At 34.5% G+C, this 21721-nt stretch overlaps 11 protein-coding genes across 11 annotated transcripts; 4 read left to right on the top strand and 7 right to left on the bottom strand.

The window, feature by feature from the left end:
* Positions 1 to 92: 92 nt before the first annotated feature.
* On the bottom strand, positions 93 to 2399 carry BX664DRAFT_357437 (uncharacterized protein). Its single transcript, XM_051547955.1, has 6 exons — positions 2144 to 2399; positions 2014 to 2036; positions 805 to 1931; positions 642 to 719; positions 508 to 555; positions 93 to 438 (listed from the first exon to the last, which is right to left on the bottom strand). Exons 1-6 carry the CDS (start codon positions 2371 to 2373, stop codon positions 238 to 240), a joined length of 1707 nt encoding a protein of 568 aa, XP_051401401.1. The 5' UTR covers positions 2374 to 2399; the 3' UTR covers positions 93 to 237.
* Positions 2400 to 2516: 117 nt separating this feature from the next.
* On the top strand, positions 2517 to 3577 carry BX664DRAFT_328569 (emp24/gp25L/p24 family/GOLD-domain-containing protein). Its single transcript, XM_051544623.1, has 3 exons — positions 2517 to 2815; positions 2882 to 3011; positions 3097 to 3577. Exons 1-3 carry the CDS (start codon positions 2612 to 2614, stop codon positions 3363 to 3365), a joined length of 603 nt encoding a protein of 200 aa, XP_051401400.1. The 5' UTR covers positions 2517 to 2611; the 3' UTR covers positions 3366 to 3577.
* A 95-nt stretch (positions 3578 to 3672) lies between these two features.
* Positions 3673 to 5248, bottom strand: BX664DRAFT_294361 (pyridoxal phosphate-dependent transferase). The gene is made up of 4 exons (XM_051542094.1): positions 4882 to 5248; positions 4537 to 4825; positions 4210 to 4458; positions 3673 to 4145 (listed from the first exon to the last, which is right to left on the bottom strand). Exons 1-4 carry the CDS (start codon positions 5200 to 5202, stop codon positions 3772 to 3774), a joined length of 1233 nt encoding a protein of 410 aa, XP_051401399.1. The 5' UTR covers positions 5203 to 5248; the 3' UTR covers positions 3673 to 3771.
* Positions 5249 to 6002: 754 nt separating this feature from the next.
* Positions 6003 to 8543, top strand: BX664DRAFT_294358 (kinase-like domain-containing protein). The gene is made up of 2 exons (XM_051542093.1): positions 6003 to 6316; positions 6395 to 8543. The coding sequence occupies exons 1-2, from the start codon at positions 6071 to 6073 to the stop codon at positions 8507 to 8509; spliced, it is 2361 nt and encodes a 786-aa protein (XP_051401398.1). The 5' UTR covers positions 6003 to 6070; the 3' UTR covers positions 8510 to 8543.
* Positions 8544 to 8791: 248 nt separating this feature from the next.
* BX664DRAFT_97783 (60S ribosomal protein L2) lies at positions 8792 to 10126 on the bottom strand. The gene is made up of 4 exons (XM_051549816.1): positions 10073 to 10126; positions 9606 to 9820; positions 9061 to 9548; positions 8792 to 8960 (listed from the first exon to the last, which is right to left on the bottom strand). Exons 2-4 carry the CDS (start codon positions 9806 to 9808, stop codon positions 8890 to 8892), a joined length of 762 nt encoding a protein of 253 aa, XP_051401397.1. The 5' UTR covers positions 9809 to 9820; positions 10073 to 10126; the 3' UTR covers positions 8792 to 8889.
* Positions 10127 to 10256: 130 nt separating this feature from the next.
* Positions 10257 to 10905, top strand: BX664DRAFT_328561 (uncharacterized protein). Its single transcript, XM_051544622.1, has one exon. It carries the CDS (start codon positions 10262 to 10264, stop codon positions 10874 to 10876), a length of 615 nt encoding a protein of 204 aa, XP_051401396.1. The 5' UTR covers positions 10257 to 10261; the 3' UTR covers positions 10877 to 10905.
* On the bottom strand, positions 10906 to 14375 carry BX664DRAFT_328559 (WD40-repeat-containing domain protein). The gene is made up of 10 exons (XM_051544621.1): positions 14164 to 14375; positions 13996 to 14074; positions 13663 to 13914; positions 13502 to 13585; positions 13047 to 13431; positions 12541 to 12950; positions 12367 to 12466; positions 11344 to 12297; positions 11156 to 11257; positions 10906 to 11086 (listed from the first exon to the last, which is right to left on the bottom strand). Exons 1-10 carry the CDS (start codon positions 14287 to 14289, stop codon positions 10975 to 10977), a joined length of 2604 nt encoding a protein of 867 aa, XP_051401395.1. The 5' UTR covers positions 14290 to 14375; the 3' UTR covers positions 10906 to 10974.
* A 116-nt stretch (positions 14376 to 14491) lies between these two features.
* On the bottom strand, positions 14492 to 17553 carry BX664DRAFT_328556 (alkaline-phosphatase-like protein). The gene is made up of 12 exons (XM_051544620.1): positions 17292 to 17553; positions 16760 to 17201; positions 16445 to 16672; positions 16338 to 16383; positions 16119 to 16253; positions 15849 to 16035; positions 15579 to 15777; positions 15424 to 15507; positions 15116 to 15341; positions 14817 to 15029; positions 14692 to 14747; positions 14492 to 14610 (listed from the first exon to the last, which is right to left on the bottom strand). The coding sequence occupies exons 1-12, from the start codon at positions 17450 to 17452 to the stop codon at positions 14575 to 14577; spliced, it is 2013 nt and encodes a 670-aa protein (XP_051401394.1). The 5' UTR covers positions 17453 to 17553; the 3' UTR covers positions 14492 to 14574.
* A 372-nt stretch (positions 17554 to 17925) lies between these two features.
* Positions 17926 to 19417, bottom strand: BX664DRAFT_328554 (uncharacterized protein; the record flags this gene model as incomplete). The annotated part of the gene is made up of 5 exons (XM_051544619.1): positions 19163 to 19417; positions 19044 to 19089; positions 18877 to 18980; positions 18527 to 18796; positions 17926 to 18414 (listed from the first exon to the last, which is right to left on the bottom strand). Coding segments are annotated over exons 1-5 (836 nt in total), but the record flags the coding sequence as incomplete, so codon positions are not given.
* A 34-nt stretch (positions 19418 to 19451) lies between these two features.
* On the bottom strand, positions 19452 to 20292 carry BX664DRAFT_328551 (ribosome biogenesis protein SLX9-domain-containing protein). Its single transcript, XM_051544618.1, has 4 exons — positions 20161 to 20292; positions 20014 to 20092; positions 19722 to 19953; positions 19452 to 19661 (listed from the first exon to the last, which is right to left on the bottom strand). The coding sequence occupies exons 1-4, from the start codon at positions 20248 to 20250 to the stop codon at positions 19559 to 19561; spliced, it is 504 nt and encodes a 167-aa protein (XP_051401392.1). The 5' UTR covers positions 20251 to 20292; the 3' UTR covers positions 19452 to 19558.
* A 138-nt stretch (positions 20293 to 20430) lies between these two features.
* On the top strand, positions 20431 to 21605 carry BX664DRAFT_328548 (inhibitor of apoptosis-promoting Bax1-domain-containing protein). The gene is made up of 4 exons (XM_051544617.1): positions 20431 to 20593; positions 20693 to 20801; positions 20882 to 21021; positions 21105 to 21605. Exons 1-4 carry the CDS (start codon positions 20464 to 20466, stop codon positions 21476 to 21478), a joined length of 753 nt encoding a protein of 250 aa, XP_051401391.1. The 5' UTR covers positions 20431 to 20463; the 3' UTR covers positions 21479 to 21605.
* Positions 21606 to 21721: the final 116 nt, after the last annotated feature.

The following is a 21721-nucleotide window of genomic DNA, read 5'->3' as shown; positions in this document are numbered from 1 at the left end:
GACATTGTGTACATTTTAAATACATGATGGCTGTTGTGTGATATTTACAAATGACAACGTAAGATAAAGAATGTATGTTGACCTTTGTGTGCTATAAAATGTAATGAAATGTCTATATGATATTGTTTTTTTTTTTATGATTACTATCAAATGCAAATGTAAATTTTATTTTAGAACAAAGTTGTTGAATGGATGTGGGGAGACATGATCACTAAAATGGGTTGTGAACAAAAATGACTATAATACTATTCGGCGCATATCGATAATATCAGTATAATTGTAAGTTTCAATGTTGTCGCGTTCAGGTTCTTGATCATCATCGTCATCAGGAGGTAAATCAAATTTCCTACGTCCTTTTGTCTTTGTCAACTGTGATATATCTTGTCCAACTAGTTCAGCCACCATTTCTTGCCCATTCAGTTCTACTACCTTGACTTCCTTTTTTATATATAAAAAAGTTAGCAATCTTTTCAGCTTTCATGATATTTCTTATTCAATCAATATTACCTTCCAATTCGAGATTTCTGGTGTATAAGTTTCTGACAGATGTAAAGTCTACAAAGAATGTATGATAATAAGAAAAGAGGAGATGAGAATCAATATGAATATCATTCAAATGATATCTTTTCATAGATAAGTACCTTTAGTGCCAAGAGATCACCAACCACTGGAGGACTAGAGCCTTGGAATGTGGTAGCAGGGTATTTGTCATAATCCACCTAAATACGGCAATAGTGAGAATAAATGAATATACATATATATAATAAAGTGTCTTGTTATTCTTTATTTCTCTTTGGTTATTACCTTTTCGATCACTTTGTGCACTTCCAATTGATCATCACCTTCCTTTGTCGTTGTTATTGCCGAATCATCGTCATTCTCATCGTCATCATTGTCGCTATCACTGGTGTCATCACTGTCGCTATCACTGGTGTCATCACTGTCGCTACTATCATCATCTTCGTTATCACCACTGTCATTATTGTTGTTGTTGTCCAATTGGGAATCCACGGTATCTTTGTTTCCAGTTTCTTCGACTTTTCCTTCATCTTGTTTTTCTTCCTCTTCTTCTTCACGTGAAGCATAAAAAATGAGATCTGTATCATCCACAGGGTATTGTCGGTTCGCATAGTTTTCATTATTGTTTCCTTCCTTTCTTTGTCGATTGCCTTTGTTGCTGTTGTAATACTTTTGAGGAGATCCGCTGTCGGTAATGAATGCGCCACCTAATGTGTTGGATGGGTTATATACATCAGATGTCAAATAGTTGTTATATTCGTCTGTATTAAAATTGTAATCCATTTCATTGGTGTATCCACTGTAGTAATCATCCTGATGATTTTGACCAGCATTGTCGTTAGTTGAGAAAATGACGTGTGATCGCTGATTGTTCTCCATTTCCTTCAAAAAGTTTTTCTTCTTGTTCTTATTTTTCTTCACCAATTGTCGTAAAGGTTCCTCATCCGCCATATATTTGTTATTGCGTTTCACAGTTTTGCCATCTTGTGCCGTGATCGAATCTTCTGATACCGTTTCCACTGGTAGTGCCTGTGATGTGTTATTAGTGGTACCTTTGTTATTGTTCAAGTTTGCCGATTGTTGTTGTGCTGCTAAAGCTGCCCTGTTTTTTTGTCGTTGTTGTCGTCGACGCATATTCCTTGAACGCGTACGCCGTAATACTTTATTATCGGGTGTCGTTTCTTCGTTAGTATTTCTTGAAGATGTCGCTGCATTTTCGTTGGAAATTTTCTTATCATCATCGATATGACTAGTAGTATCTAATCGTCTACGTTTGCTGGAATGGTTCTTTTCCTTTATTTTCGTTGTTTTGTGTTTCTTCTTTACTCTGGTTTTGTCCTTGGCCTCTTCGTGAGTGACTGACGAATCGCTTTTCTTGCGTTTTTTTGAATGAGTTGACTTTTCGTTCAATGCTAATTGAAAAAAAAAGAAAAAGGTGAGTATAAAATAAAGAAGCATGTTTTCATAAAGCATGAAAGGAAAAAAAAATATTACCTGGAGTATCGATATGTTGAAGTCTGTTATTAGAAAACGCGATATATATATATATATATAAAAACAAGATACTAAGTACACAAGTAGAAAATAGTTCCTTCAAGTGAATTTTCTATCAGAAGTAACTTACGTCAAAGTATCACCATCACGAATAAGACCCTGGACAGTACAATTTGGAAGTAGGCGGAATCCATCAAGGGAAAGAGAGAGTCGCTTTGACTTTTCGGTAGGATGAATCAATTTGTTAATGTCTTTTTGGAGATTTCGAATAGAGTAAGTTGGTTGTTTATTATCAATCAAGTACCAAAAGTCAGCTTTTGGTGAGCAAGTCAATGCACTAATCTTGACCCGCATTTTCATTGGATATAAGAAAATAAAAAAAAAAAAAAAAGTAAGAATGGGAAGATAAGAAAGTAAGAAGAAGGAAAAAAAAAATGCAGCTTGATATTTTTTTTCTTTTCTTTTCTTTTCTTTTTTTTTTTCTTTCGCTGTGACTTAATCAGGAAGAATTACCCCATTCTCCGCTTAGCATTCTTCTTTTTACTCTCTTTCCTTCTGTGTATATCTTTTATATAGTTCTTTTTCTTTTTTTTTTTTCATGCCATCTTTATTACCATGTTTATTATCAATATTATTCATATTCACATTAATAGCTCAGGCAGTACGATTTGATCTTACAGCATCTCAAGCCGATCGCCCGGAACCTCGTCAGCGCTGTTTATCTCAGTTTGTCGCCAAAGATACTCAAGTTTATATCACAGTTAACGTGGGCAATGGATACAATCAACGAGTCGATCTCAAAGTAGGTATCATGATATACAAATGACATGGCTAAGTTTACCTTTCATTATTTTCCTTTATTCTCAAGGTATCCCAAGATGGCGATGTACCCAATGTCTATACAAGAAAACGAGATTTACAACAAAGTTTTGCCAATGCATTCAACACCATTTCAGAAGGACAAGTGAAGGTATGCTTTACAAATACTCTAGACGAAGGTAAATGAAAAAAAGAATAGTCATATTATTATCATAAGCAAGTGAACCTGCTATTGATTTTTTTTCTTTTGAACGGTTTTGGTAGGTTTTCAGGAGGCATCACAATACAAACGATGGATTGACTTGGATATGAATATTGGTGCAGAAGCTATCGATTATACAATTCTAGCAAAGACGGAACAATTGGGTCCACTTGAATTAGAACTACGTAAATTGGAAAAGGTTGTTCAGGAAATCGTAGATGAAATGAATTATCTGAAATCCCGTGAAGTATTTATGCGTGATACCAATGGTAAGATGAAACAAAAAAAAGAAATTGATACCTATTTAAATATTGATCTTCGTTATTATTAACATTATCATTTTTTTTTATCTATACATAGAATCAACCAATGAACGGGTCAAATGGTTTAGTTTATTATCTCTTTTTACACTGATTAGTTTAGGTTGTTGGCAAACATTATATTTACGTCATTACTTCCGTCGAAAGCGATTGATTGATTAGATTACTTGTTTTTTTTTTAACCTATTGTATACAAATAAAACATACCATTTTTTGATCTATTACTGTGATTATCTGAGATTAGATATAAAAAATTCAGGTCTTTAAACTGAAGAATGATAAAAAGTCAAATTCAAACTATGTAACTACTTTATTCAATCCGATTCCTAAGATAATGATATCTCAATATATAATCCATTCTTTATTTAATATTTAAATAATAAATAACATAGCTAAACTATCATTGGAGTATCTAGATTAGAGATTATTGAGTTCTTGACATATTTGCAATATGGCTTCACCACCTTTCTTAAAGTCATCCAATTCTAAATAAACTTGAGCACATAATCGTATCCACCATTTTCCGTTGTTTTTATAAGGAGTAGCCATAGTGTTATGTTCATATATGAGTTTCTTGACAATAGTAGAGCTAATTTCAGTATCTGACAAGTTGATATCCTCCTTAATAGGTAGTTCTACGTTCGCCATGGCAACAGTCAAAGTTTGATCATCGTTTTCCATCACTTGTGTTCCCAAGATATCAGCCACTAGAGCACCGCCACGAATTGCCAAATCATGAATATATTGCATAATTGCTTCCTCTCCACCCAATGATTCTCGGTATTTCAATGCTAAAAAAAAAAAAAAAAAAAATTAGTATGTCAAAAAGTCATTATTTTTGTGTTGGATGTTTACCTGGTTCAACACAAAAGTATTGGGAATGGTCGATAGTACCAGGAGAACAGAATTCTTGTTCAAATGAGGAGTTATCATCCAATGATGAATGGGTTTTGTAAGCAACATTAATAGTGTTGGGATGAAGGGAGCCTTGATTTCTTTTGGGAACATAAAGAATAGCGAAACCACGAGGAACAAAAAGCCACTTGTGACAATTGGTAAAGAAGAAATCAGGATTGATTTTTTCCAAGTCGATAGGAATATGACCTACAACAGAAAGTTAAAAAGATGAGTCAGTTTCAAGTTTTCTGAGTCATCATTCTTTTTTTTTTTTTTTTGTATTACCCACTGAATGAGCCCCATCTAGCACCGTGAGAATACCATTTTCTTGACAAATTCGATTGATAGCTTCGTATGGAAAAAGGACACCAGGCAAAGAAGATATTACATCAAATACGGCCATACGGAAAGGTTTACCAGATTTTGATTTTTCATTGGCAAGAGTTTCATTCACAAGATCAATAATGCAGGCATCATTCAAAGGGTATTTCAAATCGATTTTCACCAGTTCTACCTTTTGATGATCGCGAATAAATTCCAAAGTACTACGTACGTTTGCATAAGCAGTTCCAAACTAAATAATAATAACAATCAATCATTGAATAATAATAATAATAATATTTCACTTACATATAAAATTTTGTCACCTTCTTCAAAAGGAAAACTACGGAAGATAACGTTAGCGGCGGTAGAAGCGTTTTGAGAAAAGACAATGTCATCAGCATTGCAATGAAGTAATGTTGCTAAAAGTTCACGAGACTTTCGCAATTCTGGATACATATCGTAACGTAACCGACGATCAGGAAACAGTTCAACCTTTTCTTGATGTTCACGAAGGACTTTTTGCACAACACGAGGATAACAACCGTAGGAACCATGATTCAAAGGTGTATAATTAGGATCGAGTAAAAAATCTTTGCGTAAGGAACGACCAAAGGTGTTAGAGACCATATTGTAAATAAAACGAAGTGAAAAAAGAAAAGAAAAGAAAAGAATGAAATCAACCTTTTTTTTTTTTTTTTGCAAATCTCCATGAACCCTTATTTTTTGATTCCCCGGTCGATCATTGTAACCATGACTCACTTCTCTATTACTCAACTGATATCCATCCTTTTTCTATCATCATTATCTTTTTTTTTTCCTTTGTTTTTTTTTTATTGGATAGAATTTCCATCCTTCATTTTATTTATATATGTTTGAATAATCAACTATTAGGAAATACCCATTTTCATCCAGTCAATATAATACTCGGGGATCCAATCATCGTGAGAAAGAAAAAAAAAAAAGTGAAAGCTTTTTTGTCAAATTTCAGTGATCTATGCAAGATATTGCCACGAGGATCCTTCGGCTCGGATTATGGTACAAATACCTTTACGATTACAACCATCATTTATCTTCACCTAGTAAAGTCTAGTGTAAAATAATAAAAAAATAAAAACACGGTAAAGTTAGACTAAACGGGTGTAGACCCACGGGCCAGAACATATTCAAATGGACCATCCTCAGTCTCCGCTTTTACGTCCACCTAAATTTTGACAACTTTAGGTGTAGTCTTTAAGCTTTTGTGTCTGCACCTTTTTTTTTTTTTTTTGCCTTTCATTCCCCTCCTCACGTGTAAGTGGTAAAAAATACTTTAGGTTGAAAACCTATATTTAGAAAGTTAAGTATGAAATTCCACTTCCGCAGAGGTAATAATTGTTTGTTTGTCCCTACCTTTTCTCTTCTTCTCTTTTTTTCCCGTCTTTTTTTTTTTTTTTTTTTCTGACTTCCAGCTTTTTTTTTCTGTTTCTTCTTTCTATATTCCCTTTACTTTCTTCTCATGGCTGCTGTATTAGTTGATGATTATGGCGGTCACACTACTTCAACACCAAGTACAAAAGATTATCACTCAAATATATCAAATAAAGGAACAACGTCTGGTACAACATCAATATCACCTTCTATTCAGGAACCTCACCATCGATATCAACAAAAAGTTATTGGCAATTATTCTTTGACTGAAAGTCTTGGGAAAGGGTCTATGGGAAAAGTCAAACTTGGTGTACATAATGTTACAGGAGATAAAGTAATTCTTTTTATATAATACTTAAAATATCATCTTTATTTATTTATATAATTTTTTTTTTTTTTTTGGGATAAATAGATTGCTATCAAGATTGTACCTCGTGCCAACTTTGCTCAATTCAAAACAGGTGTTACGAATAAAACAGAAAAGCAAATAGCCAAAGAATATGCCAGAGAAGAAAACCGTGAAATGCGAACGATACGTGAAGCTCATATGATGATGCTCTTACGACATCCGAACATTGTTGGACTCAAGGATTTGGTAGTGGCTGGACCTTACTTTTATATCTTGATGGATTATGTCAATGGTGGTCAACTCTTACATTATATTGTCAAGCGTCAACGTCTATCTGAAAAACGTGCTCGCAGCTTTGCACGCCAAATCGTCAGCGCGTTGGATTACATGCATCGGAATTCTATTGTGCATCGAGATCTCAAAATTGAAAATATATTGATTGACAAGTCGGGTCGCAAAGTGAAAATTATTGATTTTGGTCTCTCTAACTTGTTTTGTCCTGAACGTCAATTGACTACCTATTGTGGTTCTCTCTATTTTGCTGCTCCTGAACTTTTACGTGCTACCCCTTACAATGGTCCTGAAGTCGATATTTGGAGTCTCGGTGTGGTTATTTACGTGATGGTGACCGGTTCTGTTCCCTTTGATGACAAATCTATGCCTGGTCTTCATGAAAAAATCAAACGTGGTGAAGTCACTTATCCTGCTCATCTTAGTGAAGATTGTCTCGACCTTCTTAAAAGAATCTTTGTTACTGATCCTGTTCAACGAATCTATTTATCAGATATCATGCTGCATCCTTGGATGAATCTGGAATTACCACCTATTCGAAACTATCTTCCTATACGCCAACCATTGTCTTTACCTTTGAATCCTCGTATCATTGATCAGATGTCTCATGGAATGGGTCTTGGAACTGCCGAAGAAATTACAAAAAAATTAGATGTCATTGTACAATCACCCGTCTATCGCGATGCCGCTTTCTTGGTTAGGGAACATCAAACAAGACCTGCCACTTTGACCAATGATTTGACTCAACCTCCTTTTTATGATGATCCTCAATCGATTCCTGCTGCCTATCATCCTTTGGTCTCAGTATATCATCTGACAGTAGAACGACAACATTATTTACAAGAAATGCAAGCCATCAAGCCGGTAGTGTCACTATCTCGCAAAACTTCGGTGGAATCGGTATTATCTATGGGTGGTACTTCCACTGCTCCTGGAAGTCAAGTTTCACTCAATATGATGGATGATCATCATGATGGATCACAGAATTCAACTATGCCTGCAAGGAAAATTACTGAAGTACCATTTGGAAATATGATACAACATTCACCTAGTGTCAAAGGTCTCTCTTCTCAACCTCAAGCGTCCTCTACGTCAACAGATTATCTCAGTCGAATTCAGCGCTGGCTTCGCTCATCAACATCACAACATCATTTGGACGAACCATCATCATCTCCTACTTCTTCTATGAATGCCCATGGTCATCATTTTCATCATACAACAGCTTCTCCATTAACAACCCAAGTTACCAATGCCGAAGATAATGATGATATGATTGCCGCAACTTCACCCTTGCAACAACAACAACAACAACAACAACAACAACAGCAACAACATCATCATCATCAACAACAACAGTACCGATCAACAGGCTCTTCTGCACTAGAGTCATCTACAACAACAACGGAGGAATTTCATGTGCAAGCTACGCCTTTACCAGCGAAATCACTCTTACGCAAGATATCTTACGTAGTATTGCGTCGTGGTACCTCCAATAAAAGCAGTAAAAGCAATGATAGCGGCGGCAGTAGTTCGGGACAATTGAATATGGAACAACAACAATTGCAACAACCTTCCTCCTCTACAACAACCACTGCATCATCATCATCCGGTTCTAAAACAAGTGTACCAACAACGACATCAGCAGCTATCAATGTTCTCCCTGAATCATATAAAGATCGACCATTACCTCCTCTTCCTCCAACCATTGCACCTTCTGCCTCCACCTCCACTACCCTTCGTCCACCAAAGGCAAAAACGAGACTTCATCGATCAGCATCATCTGCCTCAGCCACCACTACCATCAATGCTTTGTCTTCAAAACTAGGTGCTTTACTTAATCGATCATCCTCATTCAACAAACGTTCACCTCAACCACATGTCTCTTAGATTATTGTACTTTTATCCTTTTTTTTTTTTTTTTTGTGTGTTTTGATCTCAATAAAACTGTTTTATTATCTTATCATCTTTACAATGTTTTCTCTTTTGCTTTAACGGTACTACTGAACCAAACCTATTTGCCCTTATTTCATACATTATTCCAGGTATTCGAACCCATCATATAGATATATGGATACATGTGTGTCTTAGTTGTCATCATCATAGAAATCAATAGAGATCAGCTTATCAACCAGAGTATAACAAACACAAAAAAAAAAAAAAAAAAGGTACAAAAGACAGATCTAAATTTCACAGACAAGTAATATAACAAAACTTCATTTTTATTGATTCATGCACACAAGATAAAAACACAATATGATATCCATAGCTTATTCCTTGAGCTTCTTGGTACCACGGAGCAAACCAGTACGACGAGCAGCAATGAGACCAACCTTTTGACCTATAAAATAAGAATAATAAAAATAATAATAATAATAAAAAAAAAAAAAAAGAGGTGAGATAATGTCGATCTTTATATATATATATATATATAGACTTACCGGCAGAAGAATCACGGGCCATAGTAGAGGCATGACCAATGTGTTGATGGTTACCACCACCGTGAGGATGGTCAACAGGATTCATAGCAACACCACGAGTCTTGGGCCAAGAGTTACGCTTGACCTTGTACTTGTGATAAGCACGACCAGCCTTCAAAAGGGGTTTATCGATACGACCACCACCAGCAACGATACCAATGGCAGCACGGGCAGTAGAAGGAACGATCTTCTTGGCACCAGAGGGAAGACGAATACGAGTCTTGCCATCTTCACCATGACCAATCACAGTAGCATAGTTACCAGAAGTACGGGCCAATGCACCACGATCACCCACCTTTTCTTCAACATTGCAGATAACAGTACCTTCAGGGACAGAGGACAAAGGCAAGACATTACCAATGTTCAAGGTAGCCTTCTTACCACAGTAGACAAATTGACCAGTGTACATACCTTCAGTGGCAATGAAAGTTTCAGTACGGAGCTTGTACCTATTTAAAAAAAAAAAAGAATTAGATCTAGTTTGACTATATAAAAAAAAAACTTACTTGTAAGGATCACGGAAGACAACCTTGGCAAGAGGAGCACCACGTCCAGGATCGTGAACGATTTCCTTGACAAGACCACGGATATAACCATGACGTTCAGCGAAATCAGAAACACGCAAGTTAGCAGCACCCTTACGACCGACAGTGTGAGCCTTGAAGATACTTCCAGCACCTTTTCTTTGAGCACGAATGACGCGACCCATGTTTAATCAATTCTATAAATAATAATAATAAAGAAGAATTCATCAGTAAAAATGGCCTTTCAATAATCTCCAACTTGTACATCAGATGTTCATTCTTGTCCCACTATAAATCACATTCATTCTATTCTATCATCCATCCATCCATCCATCCATCCATCCATCCATCCATTCTATTTATCTATCCATTCATCCATCATGTATTCCATTCGATGTTGCTTGGGTTTACTCTTTTTTTTTTTTTTTATGATATTGTAAATCACTCACCCTAAAGTTTGAGGTGGGAAAAGAGGAGGAAGAAAATCAAAAATCTCAATGTGCCGCACCATCATTTGAAGACCCAAACGAGAGAGCAAAAAAAAAAAAAAAAAAAAAAATTGAACCACCGCTATCAAGTGCCTTGTTCGTCTGTGGTGAACTTTTTCCTATATTCTTTTTACTACTTTTTATTATTAAATGCAACAACAGGAAATCCTTTTTCGAAAAACAACCTTTAGCTTACTATCACGAGCCGAGTCTTTGAAACAAACTTGGGATACATATCAGTCTGCCACACTTGCTTTGCTCTCAACCCTTGATAATCTCCATCGGCAACAATGCAACGAACACAGATTGGATCAGTATCAAGTGGATGGCCAACGATTATTGTACAAACAAACACAACGATTTGATAAATGTATGGTGCAACTGGCAACACGACTAGACCAGTGGAAAACAGTGGTTCAAGATTGGCAGCAATTGGCCAAAGATGCTCAACACAATGCAAACAAAGCCATGTCCTTCATCAACAATAACAACAAAGCCGTGCCTCTATCATCTCATTCTCTTATTCAAGTCACAGCTGTGTCTCCTACTCAAGCTTATGAATGGATCTCTCAGCTAGCCTATCTTTATCATCGGCAATATCACTGCAAACGCATGCTCTTTATAGCCATACCTTCATCCGATCTATCGTCTATCTTGGAACAATGGTCTACTGAAGCCTTCATCCAACACCACCCTGTGACTCGTTGTATATCCGATCGACTTCAGTTGTATAAACATGTCAAGAAAACAATTGAATCTATATGAAGAACTCATCCTATTCAACCAGTGTAAGTATCCAACAAAAAAAAAAACAAATCATTTATTCACATCAATATTTATATTTCTTCTTCTATTCTTCTATTCTATTCTACATTGAATATCCTAACAGAATGATCTTCACCACCGGATGCCAGTTGGAATCGACCTTCAACCGACCTCCAGGATAATGACCGTACAACACCCACATGAGAAATCCTAATATAGATTTTTAGAATAGTGAATATCGTTCTTGTAATTTTTTTTTTTTTTTTTTTTGCACTTTACCTTGGATCTATATCAGTCCATAATTCCCATTGGTTTGGAGATTCCTTTGATCCTGTCCATAGTTGTATTTGTCCATTTTCCAATCCCACAGCCAAAATATACCTATCAAAAATCCCAATAGAATAAATATACATATATATCATATTTCTTTTTTCTCTTTTTTCTATTAAAAAAAAAAAAAAACTTACAATCCATTCTTCAAATCAGGAGCAAAGTCTAATGCAGTGACAGCTTCAGTACACTTGATAGTACTAATACAAATCCATTCACCATTTTCTTTTTGTTGTTGCCATACTTTGAATGTCTTGTCACGAGAACCAGTAACAAATAACGAGTCGTCATGAGTCCAAGAACAATCCCAAATAATACGAGCATGAGCTTTGTTCTTCGCCACCAATACATATTCATCTTGTTCTCCAGTAGACTTTCGTTCAGACAAGGACCAGTAACGATCACGAGATACCGTTAGTAGCCAGCGATCATTATGTGAGAATCGGACACGTGTTACTGTCAATGTATGAGCAGCAATCTTGGTAGGCAATTCTTTCCAGTTGGTTGTATCAAAGAGACGAACAACAGCATGTTCACTTGTAGAAGCCTTGCAAGCAGTAGCGATGTATTTTCCATCCGTTGTTCCATCCACACACATCACTTCATACAAATGTCCATAAAGTTTTTCCATTTCCGGCCAAAGAGTGTGTTGAATCAAATGTTCTTCAAAAGGAGGTTGTACCATCGTTTCAATAAGAGCTGTAGGTGTAGCTGAAGCATGAGAATAACTCTGCAATGTTGCATGATTTTCGTCTGCATTTGTCATTGCTTCAATGTCGTTTTCAAATACTGCTTTATTCGATAGACCAAGAGCTGGAAGATTAGCACCCAAAGGTCGACTTGCTATTTCTGCTTTCATTTTTTCTTCACCAGTTAGTTCCGCCAAGCTTTCAACACAGGACCGAGGAGTGTCAAATACACGGAGTACCTTCTCATCAGCTCCACTAACGAATTGCCAATTGTGAGTAAAGGCCACACACTTGATATCATAACCATGCACTTGTGGTCGTCCCATTTCATGCCAAGTTTCAATTAATTCACCATCTACTTGTCGTCGCCATGGTGCATATAATCTAGTAGTTTGATCCAAACTATCATCATAGAGAAGGGTAAACAAGAAATTATATAAAACAACAAAATTCAGGTCTATTTTTAATTACCTGGCAGAAACAAGGTATCTTGATTGAGGATCCCAAGTAACCTGTTCAACTTGTTTGAAATGACCACTAATTGTAACTTGTGGAGACCAACGATTGTGTTCTATTAAATAATGATGAAATGAATTCAACTACCTTTTTTCTTTTTTAAATTTGACTCGATTAAATTTTATTTACCTTGTTCTTCCCAAAGATGGAATGATCCGTTTGCCCCATAAGAAAGAACGTGTTTTCCTTCAGGACTAAAAAGTGCACCACAGAAACCTAAAGCTGCATTGCCTCCAATATCACCCATACGTACTTCATTCACCCAAACACCAGATAATGGATCAGGACTCCAGATCATCATAGATTTGTCACTAGAAGCTGAAATCAATCGCATAGGTTGGTCATACTTGATGTCTCCATTTTCCATCTTCACTGGTTTTGGCCTTTCCCATGATACACTGAATACCCAATCATCATGACCCATCAGCAAAGCTTCAAACATAATAGAGAATTCTTGTTGTGTTAGTTGTCCGTCTTCCTTTACAATATCTGCCTTGATCAAATGTGCCTTTGTACTAAGTTCAGCTTCTTCACCAGTGCTATTTCAAAAAAAAAAAAAATAGTATTAGCATATTGTATTGAAATTCAATCTTTTTTTTTTTTTTTTTTTTTTTTTTTTTTTTTTTTTTACTTACAGTGCACTTTCTTTCAAAGCTTCAATCAAGTCATTGGTAATAATATTGGAATCACTTGATCCTGTTTCTTGTTGATGTTCTTCAATATCGTTGGAAGATGGTTCAGTTGAGTGGGGTGATATTTTCCAAATTCGAATAAATCTATCTTGAGATCCACTAGCTAAAACAAGATCACCAGTATGAAGAGTATGTGTTTTACTACTACTATTGTTATTGTTGTTTGCATCATGATCAGCAGATGTGCCTGTGTAAGTTGCAAAAGCTAAAGATCGTACCCAATTATCATGACCTTGGAGAGTGTAGACCTTTTCGAATGATTGAGAACCTTGTTGATATATATAAATGTTGATCACTTTGTCCGTATGACCACTAGCAATCACAGGAACTATCGTAATAACAGGAAGTGTTAGTGAGTATTTTCTTCTTTCTATATATATATATATATTATAACGTACTTGTTGTTCCAGGAAGGTAAGCAAGAGCCAGTGACATTGGATACTTGTTTCCACAGTTAAGTTCTTGAATACAAATCACATCATCTATATATGAAATAAAATCATTATAAGTCTCTTGTCCAAAAATAAAAAAGGGGACGAATCTGTTTTGTGTTCCCTACCAGTATCTTGATCTTTGACAGTTCGTTCCCAAATACGAATTTTTCCATCTGCTGATCCAGTCACAATTAAATCTTTGGCGTCTTCTGCAACCTTTTCAGTATGTAAAGTTGCAATAGTTTCCACAGCACCAGTGAATCCAGTAAGAGTTGCCGAGCAAGTCCATTCATTTTGTCCATTTTGTTTCCACACTTTAGCTGTATGATCGGCTGATCCAGAGATAATAACAAGTTGATCAGGATTGGATTGATAACCTAAATAGTCAGTATATAAAGAAAGAATAGATAACGGTGAGCACCAATATATATATATTTCATTAAGTTTCCTTGACTAACCTCTTTCGATGAATTCTACACAAATAACACGATCCTTATGGCCAGGAAGAGTTTCTTTGATGCCTTGACAATTTTTATCCTAGAAAAGAAAAGAAGAGTAGAAAAGTTAGATAAGATCTACTAAGGAAACATTTGGAAAACTTTTTAATTTTTTTTTTTCTTTCTTACCAAAGGATAGTAAAGGGCAATAAACTTGTCAGCACCAAATCCAACTAGACCATTAGAACTCCAAGCGCATGCATGAGTAGTTCGATTGCAACCAATGGAAATGAATTCAGTTGATATCTTGACCATATTTCAGAATACTAATGAACCTAAATAGATCAAAGACAGTGAAAAGAAAAAGAGAAAGAAAAAAGAAAAGGGAAGAGAAAGAGTCGTGACTCTTTGTGTTTTCATGCTCAGTGCGAAAATTTTGGCCCAAGTCTATACAGGAGTATTTCCATTTTGGGATTTATACACTTTTTTGAATGATAAACATATTGATTATCCAAACTTATTCTCTAATCAGTACATTATTTTGTTTTATTACACTTCTAAACTAAACTAATAAAGATAAATAAGAAAAAGTAGTAAATTCTAATGCTTGCGACCTAAATCCATGGCTTCCACCATCTATACAAATAGACCCATTAGTTTCATCACTCATCTTTCTTTTCTTTTTTTTTCTTCTGTTACTCCTATTTTGACACTTACCGCGAAATAAAGTTCCCAGTTTTCCTTGGTTTTAGAGAATAGAGAAGATGAAGGACCTATAAATAAAAAAAACAATCATCATCAATTACTATTTTCATTTACACATGTTCCCTTTCATTATTTACCATTGGAGTAAATGAAAACATCACTCATAGAATGAACACCTTGATTATTGCCATGGGGTAAATTATTGTTCACCAAAAGACCATTTCCAAAGTTACCAGCCATATCACTAGGATTGGGAACGATCACACCATGATCATCCGTAATAGAAGGATAACGAGGAGCATTAGAAGAGATTTGCCAAGCTTCATAATGAGCAGGTCCATTGTTTGTTCCTTTGGTTATTTTTTTTTTTTAAAAAAAGAATAGATATGTGAGCAAGAGAGTATATCATAGACTAGTATTTATATTTCTTTTTTACCTGCAGAGAGAGTAATCTTGGGGTTCCAGTTATCAGGGAATCCATCACCATCATGATCGAAGTAACCAGGGAAACCAGCATATTGATAGACACCAATAGCACTTGTCTTTTCATCTTCGGTCTTAGCCTTACGCATAAAGTTGGCATCAACGGTACCATATACATCAAAAGAATGAGCATGATCAGCAGTAACAAGGATCAAAGTATCATCATATTCACCGTTTTTCTATTTTTATGTAAAAAAAAAAAAAAAAAAAAGGAATGATTAATTTACAATTACTATTATCATTTTTTGTACTATCATATACCTTGAGCCATTCCACAGTTTTTTGGACAGTAACATCCAATTCAATAAGATCAGCAAAAGCACGAGGATAATCAAAAGTATGAAGCTAATCAGATAATAGAAAATTAGATACGTTAAAGTAAATAGAACTAAATATATCATGTATTATACACTTACCTTCTTGTCAACAGAAGCAGCTTCACTCATCAAGAAAAAGCCATCTTTACCACCACGTTTCTTGAGGGTCTCCAAAGCCTTGACAGTCATATCCACCAAACCAGGTTGATCAGAACCCAAGGCATCCTTTTTACCACTGTTATCAGGATGTGCCTTGTTACCCACAGTGTTGTTAACATAAACATTTCGTTCATGCCATCTATCAAAATTATTAGGAAAGTGAATACTTGGTCGATATAGATATCAAAGATAATAATAAGAAGGACTTACGTGTCGAGATTTCCTTGACGGAATACACCAAACAACTTGTCCTTGCCATTATATTTCTTGAGATCTTTCTTATTAAATACAGACTTGTAGCCAGCCTTGGTAAGTTCTTTATAATAGTCCTTGCCATTTAAACTTTTGTTTCCAGAGAAGTATTCTGATCCACCACCAAGGAAAACATCAGGAAGAACTAGAGAAAATGACCAAAAAAAAAAAAAAAGGTGAGTGTGACATTCTTAAGTTGTATAACCAACCTTTATTCTTGTTCATTACCTGGGGCAGTCCAGTTCTTCACACCATGAAGTAATTGATCAACAATATCAGCTGAAGTATCCCGTTTGCGAGTATGGGTGTAGAATGCAGCAGGAGTGGCATCTTGACTATAAGCAGTGGAAACAATACCAATAGCTATTATAGTGGAATGAAAAAGAAAAAAATAAGAAAAGAAAAAAAGAAAAACGTTTCAGAAATCAAAAAAAAAAAAATGCTTACCTTTTTTGGGTTGGCGACGGCGGATCAACTCAGTGATGGTTTCCACCTATAAAAAAAAATGGTGGGGTAAATCATTCATCTCATGATCATCATACTATGCACAATACCTTGGGATCATCAAAAGGATCTGCAGAGGAATCAGCATAAACACCAAGAGCATTGACACTACTTTTATGACCAGTGGCATAAGAAGAAGCACTATTAGCAGAATCAGTCAACAAGCTATCAACAGAATTGGTGATGACATGACCCAAATGATCAAATTCTTCAAAGGATAATAAATTTTTATATTTGCCCGAAGTATGTTGACGTGCGATTGCTCTAGCAGCGGTAATCTAGATAGATGATTCAACCCAAAAAAAAAAAAAAAAAGATTAATATAATCATCCTATATCTTTTTTTTTCCCTTCATATAGATTTACCGTAGCTGTATTGGTACCATCGGAAATGAAAAGAATCACATTCTTTGCCTTCTTCTTGGGACGTTTAGGTTCTACAACCTTATAGCGAACAGTATAAGACTTTTTCTTAGCATATTCCACCTTGACATAGTAAGTTCCAGGACGATCAAATTGGAGCTTGCGCCAAGCACGACTGGCAACATTAACTTTGACGGGATGAGCACCCGAATGTAATAATTTGGCATATTCAACTTCAAGTGATTGGGTCCAGTTGAAATTCCAGTTTTCAATAGTAGGCAGGGGTTGATGGAAATATTTACTTGCATCCACCCAATCTTCGTTCTCTTTACGCACCAATGTTTTGAAGGATTTATAAGGAGTAGGTGCAGGTTTGTTGACATCTTCATTATAAGCATGTAGTTCCACTCTCAAATCGAATAGACCGCCAGCGACAAATTGTGATCTATGATGATACAAAGAATAAAAAGAAGACTTGAGTATTAAAAAAGAAATAGATGATGGAAATGGGTGATAGATTTTTTTTTTTTTTTACTCTGTAGGTGGGAAAATACATGCCACTTTGTCTGGACAGGCACCAAGACGAGGATATTGACCTTCAGGATCAGGGATCAATTTGTAAGAAGAATGACCGCCAGCCAGTACAGTTGAGCTAATGACACTCAAAGATAAAACAGCAAGAAGACTAGTCTTCATGATGATGATGGATCAAGTGAATTTAAAAGTGAAAGAAAGAAACAAAAAAAAAAAAGGGAAAACGCCAATTTTAACATTGACTTTATATAGATGAGGAAAATCGAATACAAGATAATTTAAGTAAGTCTCAGTGCATAGAAAGAAAAAAAGAAAAAGAAAAAAAAGTATAACTATAATGATTTGATCATCACGTTCATACAAACAACGATTTGAATTGGTTTACTTCAAGCACGTTGACAACCTTTTTTTTTATATTTTGTCATTCCACTTTTCCTGGATTTCTTTTTTCTAAGTGACAATCAGTTTTCACCGGCGAATCAAATCCATTGCCAATGTTTTACAAAAAGAGTTACCTTTTTAGATATCTCATTGGAGCGATGTTACAATCTGTTACCAGGTATTTTCAAAACTTCAATGTTTTTGGAAATATGAGATAAATATGGCATTGATAGATTTAAAAAAAAATGGTATGGATAAAACTTTAAATAGTTTATTAAATAAAGAAAAGAAGAAGAAGAAAAAAAATAAGTGATGTAATGTACATTGGTTATGGGGTAATAAAAATAGGAATGAGGATGATGATCGTAATATATGTCGAAGGGGGATCAGATAAAAGACCATGTTCTAATTCTAAGAGAGGAATGTGTCACTGATTTGTTATTGTACAACCAAAAAAAAACATCCTAACTAGTGACTCCAATGGGCCCAATCAATATTTTATCCGAGTTCAAAGTGCGCCGTCCATGATCAATAGGCAACAAAGGATTTGGTCCACCGGGTTTGACATTATGATAATAGGTTTCTTCTACTTGTTGTTGTTGAGAGGAAGAAGGTGCAATGTTGGCCATAATATGAGGTTGAACAGCTTCCATAGCAGGTATAGGATCAGGTACAATAAGCATGGGATCATATGGAATGAACACCTTTCCAATAAAAGTAGCAATAAAAACAGTCCAATGTACCTAAGATGATATTCATCATCAAAAAAAAAAAAAAGAAAAAGGATATAGCATCCATATAAAATAAGTAAACGTATTTATTATTATAAATTTCTTTTTTTTTTCCTATACATACGTAAAGTAAAAATATCAGGACAACACATAATAAGGACCATTTGATTTCATCATTGAATAATCGTTCACAATTATAATAATCAGTTGTCAAAGGGATTGTAGTATTCATATTGACACTATCTTGTATTTGATATAATCCATCAGATATACACCAATCTTGAAAAGCTTTTGGATTTGCAACAAAATAAACAAAGTTGGCGAATGCATCTACAACCACTGCTGCTGATGTCACTCCAAGTAGATAAACCAGGTGTCTATCGAATACACGATGCTAATATAAATATATATATATATATAAAATGAACAAACTATTATTATTATTAGATTTGATTTGAATTTATTTAGTATTACCGAAATCACAATCATGATAAATGTAAAAAGGGTGACCAAACCAAAGATGATATTGATAACACCAAATACAATTAATGGAGCAGTAGCAAGATTGGAGAAAAAAGCTAATAATAATATATATTAAAATATAACTATTTATGCGGTAAAAATTATATTCACTAACTTACGACTTGTTTGCATAAATGATAATACTCCAAAGTAAAAGCTGAAACCCTATAATAAACGAATCAAAATTTCTATAGTCAGTTAAAAGAATTCTTTTAAATATATATATTTTATAACTTACAGACATAATCAACGAGCCTAAAAGACTTCCAAACCAATTGGGAAAACAACCACAACATCGAGGATGTAATCTTGATCGAGTATATTGATCTTGTAGTTTCGTTAATTCATCTTTTGTCCGTATAGGTTGACCTTGAAACATAACGTTTATATATTTATAGCCGTAAATAACAATTGAAGAAGAGAAAAAAAAAAAAGTAAAAAGTTTTATAGATAAAGCGAGATAAAAAGATTTGTTTTAAGAAATTAGAAAAAAAAAAAAAAACAATAATCCCAAAAAGGAACAAACATAAAACATAATAACTCCGTCTGTCATATAAGGGAATGCATAGAGTTTTTTTTTTTATTGAGTCTAAGTTAAAAAGAATGAAGGTACCATCTGACATATTATCTATATTTACTTGAATGAGTTTTGTACATGTTGTCTGATGGTTGATAAAGGATCTTGTTTAAACGCACTATGCTGCATCACTTTTTGGAATCGAGCCATTTCTTGTATCCTATTCATCAAAACATTCATTAATAAACATTAAAAATTCAATATATTTATATCCACTTACATTGCCTTCTTCTTAGCTGATTTACTTTTGATTTTATCAGAGGATATAATATGGGATCCAGGTGCAGGAGGCGTGGTAGTTGTATTTGTTGATGATGTATTATTTGTTTCTGGTGTTTCCTTTTGAATGGTTTGTAAAATAAGTTCAAAATCGTTAAATCCTTTATTCAATGCACCTTGTCGATTTTCCAACTTTTTCTGTTTCTTCCTTGCTGCATAAGCATAGTCCAATTCTAATATAAACAAATTTATTGTTATTATACTGTTTTATATATCAAAACTTATGAACATACTTTCCATCCATTCTTCATGCCGTTGTTTCTTTTTCGCTGCTTTACTAATAATAGGTTTGTTGGACACTGATGCCTCTATCTACATGTAACATTTTGAGATTAATCTTTAGTCCTTTAAAAAGAAAACAACTTTATATATTTTCTTACTGTAGTATCATTAATATTAGTCTTCTTTGTGATTTGTGGTTTACCAATTGTCGTATTTTTTAAAGTCCTTTTGTTTTGAACTTTGGGCATATTGATCAAAAGATAAATGTAAAGAAAAAAAAGACAAGAAATAAAGTAATGGAATGATACAAAAAAAAAAAACTTTTTTAGGTGGACCCCCAAACCATAAAATGGAAGTGACGGACTTTAAAACTACGGTTATTTTTTCAGTGAGATGCTTTTTTTTTCCTTCTTTTTCTCTTTGTTTCCTTTTTTTTTTTTTCTTTCTCATTACTGTTAATAATGTCTTATCAGCAACACTATACTGCGCCTCCTCCTGCTTACGATGCTGAAGCCAATCAACCTTTGATGGGTGGCAATGAAACGGATGATATATTCAAAGTAGTCAATAGTAGTGTCGATATTCGTATGCGTATGTCACTAGTTTTTTTTTTTTTTTTTTTTTGGATTTTTAAAAAGAAGTTACATGGTTTTTGGTCTAACCTTCTTCCTTTTTTTTTTTTTTTGGTAGAATTTGTACGAAAGGTATATTCTATTCTATCTGTCCAGTTATTGAGTACTGCTATTTTGTCTTCTATCTACATGTATAATATTTCCATCAAATCTTGGGTACAATCAAAGTATGTAAACTGGAAGCTTGGCATATATTCTTCTTCTTTTTTGAACTAATTTTGTTTCATTTTTTTTTCTTCTTCTTTAGTCCATGGCTCTTACTAGTATCCGGAATTGGTTCCTTGGGTGTTTTATTTTTATTAATGTGGAAGGCAAGATCCACTCCTTTGAACTATTACCTCTTGGCATTATTTACCATGTTGGAAGGTCACCTTGTTGGTACTGTCGGTAAAGTCTATTAAAAAAAAAAAAAAAGAGGATAAATCTTTTTCTCTTACATTTTCTTTTTTATATATCTATCTATTTATTAGTGACGTTTTATGACAAGGAAATTGTACTTCAAGCATTGATTATTACTCTTGGTGTTTTTGTTGGATTGACTTTATTCACATTACAATCCAAATGGGACTTTAGTGGTATGGCTCCTTTCCTTTTTGCCGGTTTATCCATCTTGTTATTGGCGGGAATTGTTCAGATTTTCATTCCTTTTTCTGAAACTTTCCAATTGGCTTTAGCTGTTGGTGGAGTCATTCTCTTTAGTTGTTATATCATCTTTGACACCTACTTGATCTTCAATCAGTATTCTCCTGAAGACTATATCATGGCCTCAGTTAGTCTTTACATGGATTTCATCAACTTATTCCTTCGTGTCTTACAAATTTTGAATGCTATGCAACGAGATTAGTGATAATCTTGTATTATTCATGAACTATTTTACTCCTTGTACACTTAGTTTAGCTGCTTCTCGATTCCCCTCTCTTATCCCTCTTTTTTTTTTTTTTCTCTCTCTCTCTCTCTCTGTCTCTTCCTTGATGACTTTTATAATAAATCAAACTATGTTATCTTTTTTTTTTTATATATTATCTTATATATATACATCTGTGAAAACAGCCATATCAACTACGATATATACAATATATCATTAGAT

The sequence above is a fragment of the Halteromyces radiatus genome (assembly GCF_025201355.1).
Source record: "Halteromyces radiatus strain CBS 162.75 chromosome Unknown BX664scaffold_3, whole genome shotgun sequence".
Taxonomy (NCBI): domain Eukaryota; kingdom Fungi; phylum Mucoromycota; class Mucoromycetes; order Mucorales; family Cunninghamellaceae; genus Halteromyces; species Halteromyces radiatus.
The sequence above is the reverse complement of the archived record's forward strand: the minus strand, read 5'-3'. Positions and strand labels throughout refer to the sequence as shown.

Bases quoted from the DNA above. Each gene is read 5' to 3' on its own strand.
- BX664DRAFT_357437 (XM_051547955.1), bottom strand. From the start codon at position 2,373: ATGAAAATGCGGGTCAAGATTAGTGCATTGACTTGCTCACCAAAAGCT. The intron at 2,037-2,143 runs GTAAGTTACTTC...TTCTAATAACAG, and splicing joins CGTGATGGTGATACTTTGAC to ACTTCAACATATCGATACTC. The intron at 556-641 runs GTACTTATCTAT...CATTCTTTGTAG, and splicing joins GTGATCTCTTGGCACTAAAG to ACTTTACATCTGTCAGAAAC.
- BX664DRAFT_328569 (XM_051544623.1), top strand. From the start codon at position 2,612: ATGCCATCTTTATTACCATGTTTATTATCAATATTATTCATATTCACA. The intron at 2,816-2,881 runs GTAGGTATCATG...TTTATTCTCAAG, and splicing joins ATCAACGAGTCGATCTCAAA to GTATCCCAAGATGGCGATGT. The intron at 3,012-3,096 runs GTAAATGAAAAA...CGGTTTTGGTAG, and splicing joins TACAAATACTCTAGACGAAG to GTTTTCAGGAGGCATCACAA.
- BX664DRAFT_294361 (XM_051542094.1), bottom strand. From the start codon at position 5,202: ATGGTCTCTAACACCTTTGGTCGTTCCTTACGCAAAGATTTTTTACTC. The intron at 4,826-4,881 runs GTAAGTGAAATA...ATTATTATTTAG, and splicing joins AAGGTGACAAAATTTTATAT to TTTGGAACTGCTTATGCAAA. The intron at 4,146-4,209 runs GTAAACATCCAA...TTTTTTTTTTAG, and splicing joins ATACTTTTGTGTTGAACCAG to CATTGAAATACCGAGAATCA.
- BX664DRAFT_294358 (XM_051542093.1), top strand. From the start codon at position 6,071: ATGGCTGCTGTATTAGTTGATGATTATGGCGGTCACACTACTTCAACA. The intron at 6,317-6,394 runs GTAATTCTTTTT...TGGGATAAATAG, and splicing joins ATAATGTTACAGGAGATAAA to ATTGCTATCAAGATTGTACC.
- BX664DRAFT_97783 (XM_051549816.1), bottom strand. From the start codon at position 9,808: ATGGGTCGCGTCATTCGTGCTCAAAGAAAAGGTGCTGGAAGTATCTTC. The intron at 9,549-9,605 runs GTAAGTTTTTTT...TTTTTTAAATAG, and splicing joins GTCTTCCGTGATCCTTACAA to GTACAAGCTCCGTACTGAAA. The intron at 8,961-9,060 runs GTAAGTCTATAT...CTTATTTTATAG, and splicing joins GGCCCGTGATTCTTCTGCCG to GTCAAAAGGTTGGTCTCATT.
- BX664DRAFT_328561 (XM_051544622.1), top strand. From the start codon at position 10,262: ATGCAACAACAGGAAATCCTTTTTCGAAAAACAACCTTTAGCTTACTA.
- BX664DRAFT_328559 (XM_051544621.1), bottom strand. From the start codon at position 14,289: ATGGTCAAGATATCAACTGAATTCATTTCCATTGGTTGCAATCGAACT. The intron at 12,951-13,046 runs GTAAGTAAAAAA...TTTTTGAAATAG, and splicing joins GCTTTGAAAGAAAGTGCACT to CACTGGTGAAGAAGCTGAAC. The intron at 11,087-11,155 runs GTAAAGTGCAAA...AATCTATATTAG, and splicing joins TGGACTGATATAGATCCAAG to GATTTCTCATGTGGGTGTTG.
- BX664DRAFT_328556 (XM_051544620.1), bottom strand. From the start codon at position 17,452: ATGAAGACTAGTCTTCTTGCTGTTTTATCTTTGAGTGTCATTAGCTCA. The intron at 17,202-17,291 runs GTAAAAAAAAAA...GTATCATCATAG, and splicing joins TGTATTTTCCCACCTACAGA to ATCACAATTTGTCGCTGGCG. The intron at 16,384-16,444 runs GTATTGTGCATA...TTTTTTTTATAG, and splicing joins ATCCTTTTGATGATCCCAAG to GTGGAAACCATCACTGAGTT.
- BX664DRAFT_328551 (XM_051544618.1), bottom strand. From the start codon at position 20,250: ATGCCCAAAGTTCAAAACAAAAGGACTTTAAAAAATACGACAATTGGT. The intron at 19,954-20,013 runs GTATGTTCATAA...TGTTTATATTAG, and splicing joins GCATGAAGAATGGATGGAAA to AATTGGACTATGCTTATGCA. The intron at 19,662-19,721 runs GTAAGTGGATAT...TTTGATGAATAG, and splicing joins TCAGCTAAGAAGAAGGCAAT to GATACAAGAAATGGCTCGAT.
- BX664DRAFT_328548 (XM_051544617.1), top strand. From the start codon at position 20,464: ATGTCTTATCAGCAACACTATACTGCGCCTCCTCCTGCTTACGATGCT. The intron at 20,594-20,692 runs GTATGTCACTAG...TTTTTTTGGTAG, and splicing joins TAGTGTCGATATTCGTATGC to AATTTGTACGAAAGGTATAT. The intron at 21,022-21,104 runs GTAAAGTCTATT...TCTATTTATTAG, and splicing joins TCACCTTGTTGGTACTGTCG to TGACGTTTTATGACAAGGAA.